Here is a 15,095-nt window from a genome sequence, read left to right on the forward strand (position 1 = left end):
CTGTAAGCACATCATAGTCATGGTAGTGTAAGGACATCCGCTCTGGCCACCATTTTCAGACTTCAGGAATCTTCTCTAAGCAAGTGGGCATTTTTGTGAAAACTGAAGCTTGAGCCTCCAACCCTTACACTGTCTGCAAGTTTTTGCTTCCCACTGTTACCAGGGAAACCATTACCAGAAGTCTGATACGTGTGAACATTCTTTCTCTCAATATAGCTTGATATAAACTTGAAGACTGCTAGGATTTAAAAAAAAAAAGGTCACTTAATTTTTCTTTTTTTAGCTTCCTAAAGGAAAATCCTGTTTTCTGATCCTAGTTCACATTCTAACAACCTCAGATCAGCAATATGTATATTTAAAAAAAAAAAAAAAAAGACAGAAATGGGTAGGAAACGTGGACAGATGGATACGGGGAACCTGTGGTGGAAACGGAGAGAGTGCTGACACATGTGGGGATTGCAGCGAATGTCACAAAACAATCTGTGTGTAAATTTTCGAATGAGAAACTAATTTGCACTGTAAGCTTTCACCTAAAGCACAATAAAAATTTAAAAAAATTTAGAAAACCCAACAAAACAAAAATTAACCAGCATCATAAAAAAAATAGATTTCAAAATCTGTTCTGAAATAGATGGAGCTGATTGGCTTGATTTTTTTTTTTTTTTTTTTAAACAAGGCCTCTCTCTACCCCTACCCTCCTTATACTGAGATGTCGAGTCAAAACCAGTTGCCTGTCGAGTCAATTCCAACTCACGGCGACCTCGTGTGTCAGAGTAGAACTGTGCTCTGTAGGGTTTTCAATGGCTGATTTTTTCAGAAGTAGCTCTCCAGGGCTTTCTTTTGAGATGCCTGTGGGTGGACTCAAACCGCCAACCTTCCAGTTAGCAGCTGAGCGAGTTAACCGTTTGTAGCACCCAGGGACTCCTTACGCAGAGATGCGGGTCAAAGATATTAATTATTCATCCTTCCCCTTTCGACCATGTTTGTGTGGATGAAGGAGGAACCAGGGAAAGCAGGAGGGAAATGAGTGCTAAATATATTTTAATCACCTCTGCTGCTTTGAAACAGTTCCCACAGATAATCTTTAGCTCTTCAGCAAAAAGTAACCTCTGTCCACGTGCCTCCCTTGCCCCTGTGTGTAATGGAAGATGGCCTGCTGTGTGTAAGGGTTTGCACAGTGTGCTCATTGTATAATTAAAAGACATTCCTGATGCTGAGAAGCCTGGGCTATCTTGCTAGCACAGTCCCAGAAAAAACAGAGGCATTAAATTTGAGTCAGGGCTCTGCTGGTTTCCGGGCTGATTCGATTGTGTGGCTCATTTTACAGAGTGGGGCCCCTTGTTCCTCCCCCAGCTCTGGCATAGCTCTGTTCTGAAGGAGCTCTGGTGTGGCCTTCGCGAGAAACCTCCCCAAGGAACTCTCCTGGGCCAGCAGTTTAAACTGCCTAAATCAGATCTTTGGGAAAGAAATTCTATTCTACACCTCATTTCAGAAACTTAGGGCACCGGTGATGTTTTTTCTCCTCAGCTAATCTCAAAAGATCACCATATAGAATACTCAAGTATCTTTCTACTTAAAAGAAAGTGTCTCTGACTTAACTGTGACGTTACAGAGAGAAAACTTGCCTGCCTCTTTCTTCATTAATATATTCTGTAGAAATATGAGGCCATTTCCATCTATTGGTGGAGCAGTGGAAGCCCTCACTTATGCCTTTATCTCACAGTTCTACTTAAAATGCAGCTGGAGTTGAAATATGTCATTTGTGTGAAAAGTGAAAGATGGCCCATTTGGAAAAATGTAATTTTAAAATATGCAAGCAACAGCAGCATATGATCAAAGTAATGAATTAATTTTAATTTCTTTTTTCTTGCTCGCAGATGTCCTCGAGGGTTACAATGGGACAATTTTTGCATATGGACAGACTTCATCAGGAAAAACCCATACTATGGAGGTAAGAGGGCAGTGTGCTATAATATCGTTCTCTGAGTTGACCCAATGGAACTGTTGCTCCCAGTGAAACTTTCTTACTGAGCAGTAGAGATGGTTAAGGAGATGGTTACATTTGGCCAATTTTTTTATGTCTTTGGGGAGTTTTAGAATATTGTGAGTACTAAAGTCTCAGGGTTCAGTATTTTAAGAAATTCTTTGTTGATACCTCTGTCAAAATAAAAAAATCCGTTGCCATTGAGTTGATCCGACTCGTAGCGACCCTATGAGATAGAGTAGAACTGCCCCATAGAGTTTCCAAGGAGCAGGTGGTAGATTCAAACTGCTGACCTTTTGGTTAGCAGCCGAGCTCTTAACCACTGCATCACTCGGGCTACTCTGTTTAAATGGTAATAATAAATTCCATTAAAAAGTAATCTCCCACAAACTAAATAGTGGAACAAGTATCCTTATGGACCCCAGCCCCAATCTAACTGAGGAAGCCTGCTGTGAAAATCATTTACCCTTAAAGAGGACCTTGCTGTGGCGAGGGGGGAGTGGTGAGTTCCCTTAGAAAAAATAAAAATCTGCAGGTCAGTTAAAAGGAGTTGGCTTGTGGGCCAGATTCAGCTATAGACATATTTTTGTTTGGCCCACATAGTGATTTTTTTTTTTTTTAAATTGCAGGCAACTTTAGAAATGGCATGATTCCACACAATTCTAATTTTTCCAAATTCGATTGAAAATTCTGAAAGTCTGGCAACACTGGGTGAATTTCACCATAATTTAAAATGCAACCTTCGCTAGAGCAGGGATCCTCGTTGTCTTGTTCAGGTGAACAATTTTTATTTTTATTTACATTTCTATTTATGTTTCTACTGCCTAGAACAATGGCAGTCCCATAAAAGGGACTTGAAAGAAATATTTGTTAAAATGGTCCCTTGTGGTGACCAAGGATGTCCCGTGTGTGGGGTTGGACTCTCAGGGTACTCTAGTTCATTCTGTGCACATAGTGAGTGAATATGAACTTGTATTCAGCGCCCTTCTTCATTAACTTATATATCTGGCCCTTGAGGAGCTCCTGGGTGGAGCAAACAGTTAAGCGATGTCTATGAACAGAAAGATTAATAGTTCAAACCCACCCAGAGGCTCTTCAGAAGAAAGGCCTGGTGATCTGCTTCCAAAAGATCACAGACTTGAACACTTTATGGAGCACAGTTCTGCTCTGCAACACATGGGGTCACCATGAGTCAGAATCAACTCTGTGGCACTTGGTTTAGTTTTACTTTTTGGTAGGTACTTGAGGGTGTGATCCCAGCCCAGATCGCTAGCCGTGGATCTCTGCAGCATCAGGGTGTGCCCCCCAGACAAGGCGTGTCTGCTAACAAAATTGGCCCCTTTCACCTCTTCTTGTCCTGCTTTTTACCTTGGACTTCTATAAGGCCTTCAGGGCTGGATAATTCTTCTAAAGGCTAGGCTTACCTGACAGGGAGGAGAGGTGGAGACAGTGGCTATTTTAAGAAACTGCATGGAGGAAGTTTGGGGAATTCAGCTTATAAGCAGCAGGATAAGATGAATCTTTAATCCTTCAGGCTTAGGTTTTTTATTTTTTTTTATTTTTATTGTACTTCAGGTGAAGGCTTATAGAACAAATAGTTTCTCACGAAACAGTAGTACACGTATTGTTTTATGACCTTGGTTAATAACCCCACAACATGTCAACCCTCTCCCTTCTCGACTTTTTTTTTTTTTTTTTGGTGAAAATATACATAGCCAAAGATACACCATTTCAAAAATTTCTACATGCACAGTTCAGTGACATCGACCACACTCTTCCAATTGTGGTGCTATTCTCACTTTAGATGAAGGCTTCCAGAACAAAATAGTTTCTCATTTAATGGTTAGTACACATGTTGCCGTGTGACAATGGTTAACAACCTCACAACACGTCAACACTATCCTTACTCAACCTTGGGTTCCCTATCACCAGCTTCCTTGTCCTCTTCTGCCTTCTGGCCCTTGTCCCTGGACTGCTGTACCTCATTAGTCCCATTTAGTTTTATGGGGCTGTCCACTCCCGGGCTGAACGGTGAACCTCAGAGATGACTTCACCACTGAGCTAAAAGGGTATCTGGGGGCCATACTCTCGGGGTTTCTCCAGTCTCCTTTAGGCCAGTAAATCTGGTCTTTTTTTTGTGAGTTAGAATTTTGTTCTACATCCTCCTCCAGCTCTGTCCAGAACCCTCTGTTGTGATCCTGGTCAGAACAGTCAGTGGTGGTAGCCGGGCACCATTTAGCTGTACTGGATTCAGTCCGGTGGAGGCCTTGGTAGCTGTGGTCCATTAGTCCTTCCGACTGATCTTTTCCTTGTATCCTGTTCTCTTCATTCCCCCTTGCTCCCAAAGGGATGAGACCAGTGGAGTATCTTAGATGGCTGCTCACAGGCTTTTAAGACCCCAGACGCTACTCACCAAGGTAAAATGTAGAACAGGCTTAGGTTTTTTCATTTACGGTAACCTCCTGGGACTCTCACAGAAACGGCTGCTACAGAATTGGTTTAGCTTATGAATCATTCCTATTGAAGAGGAGATTTCAAAGGCACAAGGCTAAAGTCCTCAGGGCTCTGATGTTCTGCTCTAACCGATTTTAAGTGTGGGGTACGCTCTGGGGGATCTCATTTCTGTTGTGTTGACGTACTTTCACACATTTTGCTGAAGACAAAGTGGTTCACAGACCACACAGATTAGAAGAAGCCCGAGGTTTATTTACCACTTCTTCTCGGCTGAGTAGGACTATTCCCCGGCACATCTTCTTTGCGTCTCACATCCCACAGTGGACACCTTGGAGACGCAGGCTCTGTGACCCTGATCCTGCTCCTGGCCTGTTGACATCCTCTTACTGAGCCCCAGACCCTTGACCTTTTAGACTAGAAAAATTGCAGTTACAGATTTCCTGAGTCCTACCCACTCCAGTAGCTCTTTGGAAAAAAAAAAAAAAAAAACTCCTTTATAGGTCATATAAATGCATATCAGAGAAAGATGACAATTTAGGAATCAGCCTGTAGGTTTTTGGGAAATTATTAAACTATCTATAAAAAATATAACAACCCAAAATTCACTGTTTATAACCCCCAAACTTAGGAAATGCTTCCTGGAGTGATCTTTTCAGCTTCGGAACAAATTCATTTTTGGGAACTATAAGGTATTTGCTAAATGTCAGAAATTTAAATTATCAAGGGAGAGACCTCTCCCCAAGGTAACATCTTATTTGGGGGAGGGGGGAAAGGATAGGGGTGGAGGGATGCAAACAGCTTCACCAGCTCTTTGAAACCAAAATTGGAGAATGTTTGTTAAATTAGAGCTTCTTAAGCTCTCTGTCCACCACCCGTCTGTCAGTTTGTCCTGCTTTGGTGGCTTACATGATGCTAGAATACTGGAAGCTATGCTGCCAGTATTTCAAATACCATCAGGGTCACCCATGGTGGACAAGCTTTAGCAGATTTTGGAGACCAGGAAAGACCTGGTGATCTACTTCTGAAAATTAGCCAATGAAAACTTTATGGATCACAACAGAATATTGTCTGATACAGTGCTGGAAGATGAGCCCCCTAGGTTAGGAGGCACTCAGAATGCACAGTGGCCACAACATTGGAGTCAAACAAGGCAACGATCCTGATGATGGCACAGGACCAGACAACGCTTTGTTTTGCTTTACATGGGGTTGCCGTGAGTCGGAGCTGATGCGATGACAGCTAGCAACAGCAACATGCGCTCTGTGCCTCAAGGTGTAAGCTACAGCGTGCCTACAGCAGTGCGGCCACTCAAGGGGGACCTGATGGGAAATGGATTCTGCAGAGGTCAGACCTAAACTGCCTTAAATTCTGTGGCCTCTTCATCCTTGTCAGTTTTAAAAGATTCACTGCAATGAGTTGTTTTTCTTTATTGTGACTTTTGAAGATTGCATATGATGCCTATAGTAAGAAGGGGTAGAGTGGATGTGAGTCCTTTCCTAGTACCACTCACCCCCTCACTTCATCTGGTTCTTCCTGTAGGGTAATGAGAGATGGGGAAAAAGGAAGCGAACATTTTAGAGGACAGGAAAGGAGAATCCCCAAGCTGAAGTCACAGAGACTGTAGGAGACGAAGAAATCCAAGACCCTGGAATGCAATTAAATAAAAAAACCTGCAGAGTTTGCAGCATCTGAAAGGAGGATTTTATGTATTCGGTATTATACATTGTGATCTTTCAAAGGCTTTAGGAAAAGGGGATGTTAACTCCCTGAATGGACAGAGTCACATTTTAAAGCTGTTTTTCATTTTAATCTCCCCATTTTTTGTCTGACATACATGGTGATTCCATTACCTTCTATTGAGGGGAACAAACAGATAAGGTTACATAAAATTGGAAAGATTAGCTTCTCATGATGGAGCGTTTAAGGAGGATTTTCAGTTAAAAAAATATGCAATGCTTAACAGCGTTGGTGCTAAGCTGGTAGGATGCAGTAACACACAGGGCCCTGGGCTTGTGAAGTCCAAGCTCATGGGAAGGGCTTTGAGGAAGGCTGCTGGAGGTGCTGGCTACAGTGGAGAAAGGAGGCTTTCTTTTTGTTCAGTTTGTGATTCTGGAAAGGACTTCTCGTGACTCTCTTCAGCACACTGATACAGATGGAGGGAGACACCCTGTGATTTTCCAGTGCCCGACGGCACACCTGGGGCTGTCCTGAATGGTGCAGACTCCCAGCTCCTGGGCCAAGCTTGCCAAGTGCTTTTTAACAAGCCGCTGAGTGCACTGGTGTTCACTCCTGTGCGCTGACTGCTTCCCTGCTTTCCAGTCTTAAGTGTTTCAGGAAACTCTCTCCTGCTCGGGAGGTCGAGGAGGCCATTGGGGCTGGAACAAAGAGAGTCTTGTTCAGTGGCAAATAGCCTGGGTCTTGTTTCTTCTTTCATAATGCTCCTAGAAGGTCACATTCAGAAATGGGAAGAGTTTTTGGAGAGAACTGTTTAGGATCCAGTTACAAAAATGTTTTTACTTTTTTGTTTTCTGGGGGAAACGAGATGATGAAATGGTATATTTCTTTACTACTCAAGTCCACCCCTGAACCTCCAGTCAAACTAAAATGTTTTCTCCACCGGCATCGTTCTTTCTCATCTCCTGTAACTTTGTTGTGTTACTCCCGTCTCATCTTTTCGCTTACATCCTCTTGGCCCATCTTTAAGCTTATTCATCTCTCAAGGTTTGTGTGCTCAAGGATGCCATGCAACATCACACTAGCTGGAAGGGACTTTTCAGTCTTCTGAGTTTTTTTAGTTCTCTCCTTCTTTACCCCCTTTTATTGCCTGAGCTATTGTGTGGGTGTGTGTGTGTTTCATTTGCAAGACAATCAATGTAGAAGCAGTGAAGACCTTTATGGGACACCTCTCTCTCTCTCTGTCTCACACACGCACACACACACACTTGCACATTTTCTGGGCAGGCTCAGTTTACTGGGCATAAAGGCCCTCACCACTCTTGGGCTTATGAGCTAGATCAAGCAACATAGCCCTAAACCTGTGGTAGATTTGGGTATCACTTCTGTCAGCGTGGGTGGTGTTATCATGCCTTCTCAACATTCACTTCACCTCTCATTTTGAGGTGGTGGCTTCAGGAACACCTGTCCCTGGTTCTGCCTTGGTCCTTACCCTGGCAAAGGGCACACAAAGGGATGCCAATACTTGTATAAGCCAGGAATCAATTGAAAGATAAATGTGTTGAAAGGGAAAGCACCTAGGGAAGCAGATTCAGAGTGAATTAGAAATGATTTTTGGATTCTCAATCATTCTTCCCTGGCCATGGTTCGCAGAGGAGAAACTAAAGGATTATCATGAATTATTAAAGAGGTCTGGAGAGGGTAGAAGGGGGAGAGTTTTCCCATTTGGCCAGACAGAGATGTGCGTTCTCACCATAGGTGTTATTTCTGCCAACAGTTTCCACAGTTGAGAACACGTGGTGACCACTGTCTGATTTGTTGTATGTTTATGATAGCCTTTGCAGTTTAAAAATTCCCAACTTAAGACTCTAGTCTCAGTCATTTGGTGCTGTTTTCATATGATACATATTAATGGTCTGGAATAGAAACGTGTTTTCAAACTCTTTAGGTCAAATAAGTTCCTGATTAATGAGATCTTTCTATGAGCTGAATAATATAACATTTATTGAACTGTTTATGTATCACTAAGCACTTTATATAAGCTCTTTAATTTAAATTCCACAATAATCCTATGTGATAGATACTACTGTACTGTACATAAGCATGGGAACAGGGAGAATACATATATACCAGCCATTCCTGTCTTTAGGGAAATATACAATCTGACTAAAAAACAGAATATAAACACATAAAGTGAGTTAAGATTCTTAACAGATGAGGGTGTGCCAAGGAGTACCCTTTTCCCAGAGAACTTTGCCAGAGGCCAGATGCATCTGAATTCAGCCTTTTTCTTACTTTTAATAAAGTGGAAGGCCAGGAGTCAGGTGTGAGGAGGTAGATTAATAATGTAAAGTGAATTGTGGCTTGTGTTTAGGGCTGGGGTTCACATGAGTTCTTGCTTTTAGTAACTCAAATGTTGGCTTGAAACTCAGCCTTCCAGAGAGGAACTATGTGATGAACCCCTGAAGGAAAAAGAGGGTTTAGTTGAGGACAAGGAGAGAGATCTTCCAGGTATTGGACAGATTTGGAACAAGGATATGAGTCAAAATTGTAAAGGTTGTTGGGCATCCCCAGAGCCCTGGGGGCACAGTGGTTAAGAGCTATGACTGCTAACCAGAAGGTCGGCAGTTCGAATCCACCAGCAGCTCCTTGGAAACCCTGTGGGGCAGTTCTACTCTATCCTGTAGAATTGCTGTGAGTGGGGATCGACTGTATGGCAGCGGGTTTGGTTTTTTGGTTTTTGAAAGACTGAAGAAGAAACTGAGTTTTGTACTTTTTGTCCAGTTCCATTTGCTTGTAGAGTTTTGTAACTTCCTAAAGGTATGGAAGATTTTTCAGGTATTTGTTGTTATGTTGTTGTTAGGTGCTGTCGAGTCGGTTCCGAGTCATAGCGACCCTCTGAACAACAGAACGAAACACTGCCCGGTCCTGTGCCATCCTCACAATCGATGTTATGCTTGAGCCCATTGTTGCAGCCACTGTGTCAGTCGTATCTCGTTGAGGGTCTTCCTCTGTTTCCCGGACCCTCTGCTTTACCAAGCATAATGTCTTTCTCCCAGAACTGATCCCTCCCGATAACATGTCCAAAGTATGTGAGACGTAGTCTCGCCATCCTTGCTTCTAAGGAGCATTCTGTTTGTACTTCTTCCAAGACAGATTTGTTCATTCTTTTAGCAGTCCATGGTATATTCAATATTCTTTGCCAACACCACAGTTCAAAGGCGTCAGTTCTTCTTCCGTCTTACTTATTCATCATCCAGCTTTCACATGTATATGATGTGATTGAAAACACTATGGCTTGGGTTAGGTGCACCTTAGTCTTCAAGGTGACATCTTTGCTTCTGAACACTTTAAAGAGGTCTTTTGCCCAGATCTGTATTTGTATTTCAGGTATACAGTTGACAGTTATCACTTCAGACTTGCAGACTGTGTGTCTGTGCTTGGATGGATTCTTTAACACACATATAGTAGAACGTACGTGCTCATTTGAGTATGGGCTTAACAGAAGGCTCTTTGGAAGTTATACACTTATGTCAATGCTAAGGCCATTGCTTTAAATACTTTTGGAATTTTCCTTAGGAATTACTTTAGATCCTGTAGCTTATATTTTTGAATGTTTTCAGAGGTGGCAAATTTTGGATCATATAAATGGATTTACCCTGTAGATCAAATGAATAGAAGTGGAAAAAAGAATTAGAGAATATTTAAACAGTGGATTTAAGTATTAAAAACAACCAAAAATTACACAAAAGTTATTGGAGTCAATCATCCAACTGGGAATTGCAGATTTTAAAAAGAAGCTGTTACAACTGATTTTCTTGATTGGCTTGTTAAATGATACTAAAGGTATTTCCAGAAGTTAAGTTCTTAAACATTTTTGAGCAATGATGACATTAATGAAATTATGTCTATTCACTTGCAAGGGGATTTCATTGAAGGAGATTAACTTACTTAGACTGCTAGGTTCTAAAAATTAAAAAAACAAACAAACCATATTTAATACATTGAAGTTGCCCATATATTCTCCTGCTCCTCTTCCCTCCTTCACACACACACACACACACACACACACACACGCACACGCACACGCACACGCACACGCACACGCACACGCACACACGCACACACACGCACACACACAGATTTGCTGCCCTGAGCGGCAGAACCTGACAGAACAAGCTCTCCCTGCTGGGTATAAAGGCCAATACAGTGAGTTATTCTGCCAACTTTTGGTCTGTTGGCATGTCAAGTAGGTCCCCGAGGGAGCAGATAGACCATGGGTAGATGTTCCCTGTTCCATGGAGTTCTGTTTAGGAAACTCAGGTATGATCTATTTTCTCTCTCACATATTTCCCAGAGCTTTTAAACTGCCTGTGTTTGTATTTTCTGCTTATAGGGGAAGCTGCATGACCCTCAACTTATGGGAATCATCCCGAGGATTGCACACGACATCTTTGATCATATCTATTCCATGGATGAAAACCTGGAATTTCACATCAAGGTAAGATGGAGTCCCAACAGAAGAAACTGGGCCAAAAATTGTGTTTCTTAGACTTATCTCCTTTATGTAGCTGTAAAAGATGATCTTATCAAATTTAAGTAACATCCCTGTAGTAAAGGAAGCAATAGTTCTTATTTAATGACTTAGGCTAATTTTTGCATATCTGGGTGGTTGGCTTGAAATACTGAGATAATTAAAGTAAAAGCCCTCGTTTAGGATGAGGTCATCTTGATAGTTGCCTAAATTCTACCCTTTACCCTGTGGCTTTCTGAAGCTATGACTGGAATGTGTCCATGTTTGAGTTAGGATAGCATTTCCCAAAGTGTGTTCCATGGAACACAGTTCCTCATTGTTTATAGGTGGGATACGGGAGAAAAAGGGTCGCTATGAGTCGGAATCGACTCGATGGAAACAGGCTTTTTTTTTTTTTTGGTGGCTAACTAAGTTGGGAAAATGCTTTGGTGAACAACAGTAAACTGTCAGAAGCTTTAATGTGCTATTGTGCAATTCAGCTATGCAAAAGGGCATGTAGTGTATTTCCTTTCTCAGCTTATGTGACTATGGAAACATTTTTTACCCTCAGAGTATAACACACTGGTGTTCTGAAGAACATACTCTGGGAAGTGTTGGAGAAGAGAATGCTTCTTGTTTATCTTCTCCTTCTCATTCTATTATTTTTGTTGTTGGTGATGGTTTTTATTTTATCTTTTTTTTATCACAACCTCTGTTCTGGCTTAAGTTTGAGTTGAAAGGGAGCTTTCTACTCTCTTACTGTAGCTGTTTTTAAGTCATAAAATTTGGCATTAGGGATGTATTCTTTGGAACGTCTTTGTAAGTGACAGAAAGCCACTTGTTTAAGGGAAGAGAGGAAGCTGTTAAAAGATATGGAACCTGATGGCAGGCATTGGGGGAGGAGCTGAGGGGATGTGGAGAATCAGGAAATCCAGTCTCCACTTTTATTTCTTTAGCTTTTTCAAAATTGAGATATAATTCACATACCATAAAATTTGTGCTTTTTAAGTGTATAATTCAATGGTATTTAGTATATTGAGAAAGTTGTGCAGTCATGTCCACTATATAATTCCAGAACATTTTCATCATCCTGAAAGAAGCCCTGTACCCATTACAACCACTGCTTTTCTGCCCTCTTGTTTTATTCCTTCTCTTGCTCCAGACTGTCTTTCTCCTATTTGGGTGACATGACAGCTCTTGCCCCAAATTCTCTTCTTTCTGCTTCCAAACGCCCTAGGGAAGGGGCTCATTGGCCCAGCTTGCAGTGAGTGCTCATCCCCGGTCCTATTAGCTGTCTGGTCCCTGCCACTGTGACCGTGGAGAGGGTGTTGAGAGAGGGATAGAGTGGAGGCCGGGGATGTGGAGCTGAGCAGGTCAGCCCTAAGAGATAGCCCTTTAGGCTGAGACCTTAGTCCATCAGGCCCTTCATTTTAGAGCTAAGGAAACTGAAGTTCAAGGAAGTATAATTAAATGGCCAAAGTTACATACCAAGTTATTGGGCAGAGCTGAAAATAGACCCTAGGTCTTCTGACCATCCCCCACATGCAGTGCTTTTTCCATTATATTATCATTCCTCCCTTATTTCTGCTATGTGCCTTTACTAAATTACATAAAAACAAGGCAACAACTGTTTGCCCAATTATAAATTACATCTAGAAAAATCCCTTTTCTTTACAGTTCCATTTGTTGGCTGAAGCCTGATTCTGTTTCTTGCCAGGGTTCTTATATCTAAGGATACAGAAGCTTATTGCTTTGACTGGATCAAGATTTAGGAGCTTAGTACATCTTTAAGGCTGTTTGCATTTAAATACTTTAAATTACAGCAGGGTTCTTATGTGATAATCCTGGAGTAAGATGTTAAACCAATTACTGCGTTCAAAATAGGGTCTTGTATTGGTGAGTAGCATCTGGAGTCTTAAAAGCTTGTCAGCAGCCATCTATGATACAACTATTGGTCTCTATTCATATGGAACAAAAGAGAAAGAAGGAAACCAAAGACTCAAAGAAAAAATTAGTATGTAGAACTAGTAGTCTACACGAACAACAATATTACCTACTTTGAGACCAGAAGAATTAGATGGTGCCTGGCTACCACTACTGATCGTTCTGCCTAGGGACTCAATAGATGGTTCTGGATAGAATGGGAGAAAAGTGTAGAACAAAACTCAAATTCCTAAAAAAAGGCAAGATTTAATGGACTGGTAGAGACTAAATGAAACCCTGAGACTATTGCCCTGAGATACTCTTTAAATTTGGAACTCAAACCACTCCCAGAGGTCACCTTCCAGCCAAATGACAGATTGGCCCATAAAATAAATTATATCATTCGTGAGTACTGTGCTCCTCAAAATAATCATCTAGATGAAATCAAATGGTAAACAGTTACCCTAGATCAAAGATGAGAAGGCAAGGGGGGACAGAGAAGCTACGTTAATGGAAACAGAACAACCGAAAGGAAATATGAGATTGCTGATATATTGTGAAGAATGTAACTAATGTCACTGACCAATATGTATAGAAATTGTTAAATGAAAGCATAATTTCCTGTGTAAACTTTAACCAAAAACACAATAAAAAAATATGTATATGAAAAATAGGGTCTTGTATCAGAATTTTATTAAGATAAAAACAGCCCTAGCATAATGGGAAAAACATACCACCTTCTAAGTCTCTAGGGCTGAGTTTAACAGTCCAGGTTTCTGTTATGCAATTGTAGCTATCCACACTCATTTCATAAATAATTGTAATGGGTGGGCAAGTTAGCTGTTGACTACTTTGTATTTTGAACTGAGCAGTGACAGCCTTAATCAAGAAAAAGAGGCTTGATTAAGGCAGTATTGAAAATCTGCCCCACAAAATGAGTCCCATAGGTTTTAGAACATTATTTCTGAACATGTTATTTCTTAACACCGAACAATGCTTATTTATTTTTCTTCTACCTTGTCTTGTAAATAATTTGAAAGGACAAAACAAAATGAAAACCAAAAACAAAGCTCAAAAAAAATAACCAGTATGTGCTGTGGTAATAAATTCGTAAATCAGAATTCTCTTTCTACTTAATGTGGACAGGATTCTAACTGCCCTGTTTGTTAAATATCTAGTTCATGATTGCTTTGTAGATGTAATGAATTTTCTCTGTAATCTATGGAAATAGGCCCATGTGCTTAATATTTCAAAGATAACAGAAAGGTCTTAATGAGAATCAGACGAAGGTAGAGTTGGTTGCAGGAAGGGCCTGGTTAGAGATATCTAGAATTGGACATGTCTGACCCATAAGGGTTCAGGCAATGGGGAGAAGTTTCACTAGGTGGTAATGTAAGTGATGATAGACAGTGGCAGTGAATCTTACAAGCGTTCAGGTAGGGAGTCCACATGGCCCCCTAACTAGTGGCAGGATTGGCCCACAGCTGTGATGTGGGGGCAAGGTTTCACCTGAGGGTCCACATCCCAGCTTTACAACTATTCTCTTTTTGGTCCATTTCCTTGTTTAGATTTTAGAGAAACCTATGAACATGGGGGAGAGAAAAGTTAACCTGGGAGGCAGATGGCAGATGTAGACAGAGTGCAGAATCCTAGAGGGAATTTTTGACATCCCAAAATCTATTGGCTTCATTTGTTAGATGGAAAAATTGAGGCTTAAGGTCTTGGTTATGTGTGAATTAATTGCCCAAGAGCACATATCCAGTTAACAGTGGTTCGCAAAGGTCAGCAGGCATAAGAACCAACTGGGGAGTTAAAGAGCAGACTCCTAGGTCTCATTCCCTGAGATTCTGATTCCGTAGGACTTGATTAGATTTCAGGGCTCTGCAATTTAAACACACGCTGTAGGTGATACTGGTGCAGGTGGTGCTGGGGCTGAAGTTTGAGAATAATGAATTCAAATGCTTCTTTTCCCTCTCACAGTCTAGTCACCTTCCATTAAATCTCATTTTGTTCAAATCCTTCCTGAACCCTCTACACTTGGCCACCATCGCCAGTTCTCCCCCAGTTCTTTCTGAGCTCTTGACCTTCCAAGCACCCTGCCCTTAACCTCCCCTCCCTGTTTCCTTCATGTGAATGTTTGGACCTTGTTCTTCTCCTGGTCTGATGAAGCTGTCGGTATCATACTTGAAGTGAGTCCTACAGATTTTTGACAATTACTTGCAAAGGATGTTTATATTCTGGTTATTGACATACCCAGAAACTTGCTTCGTGCTTATTTAAGGTCAAACCTAGTGTCCTCCTGTAAGTGGCTTCCTAGCACATGATGTAAACAACACCTGGACTGACAGAGTAGCCCACACTTGGGCAGGGAGGCGTAGAGCAAGCAGACGAATCAGAAGCAGGAAGAATACAGTAGAATCAGGCTAGAACTCTGTACCCAAAGATTCTCTGTATCTTTACTTTGGATCCTTTCTTCTTGCTCTTCTTAACTATGCATGGCAAAAGCTTTTATAAGTTCTAATAATGATATTTTAAAAATACAGCGTG

General features: G+C 41.4%; 1 protein-coding gene across 2 annotated transcripts in view; it reads left to right on the forward strand.

Annotated features, from left to right (window-relative positions):
- KIF5C (kinesin family member 5C) overlaps nucleotides 1-15,095 on the forward strand; it is a 170,579-nt gene that overhangs the window by 71,645 nt on the left and 83,839 nt on the right. Inside the window, exons 3-4 of one of the 2 annotated variants that reach the window (XM_004375369.2) lie at nucleotides 1,878-1,951; nucleotides 10,509-10,613. The exons of the other annotated variant lie outside the window; for it this stretch is intronic. Of the exons in view, the coding sequence (XP_004375426.1) occupies nucleotides 1,878-1,951; nucleotides 10,509-10,613 (179 nt within the window). The remainder of the gene's footprint in view (nucleotides 1-1,877; nucleotides 1,952-10,508; nucleotides 10,614-15,095) is intronic. 2 annotated transcript variants of the gene reach the window in all.

Source organism: Trichechus manatus, unplaced genomic scaffold (assembly GCF_000243295.1).
Source record: "Trichechus manatus latirostris isolate Lorelei unplaced genomic scaffold, TriManLat1.0 scaffold00036, whole genome shotgun sequence".
Taxonomy (NCBI): domain Eukaryota; kingdom Metazoa; phylum Chordata; class Mammalia; order Sirenia; family Trichechidae; genus Trichechus; species Trichechus manatus.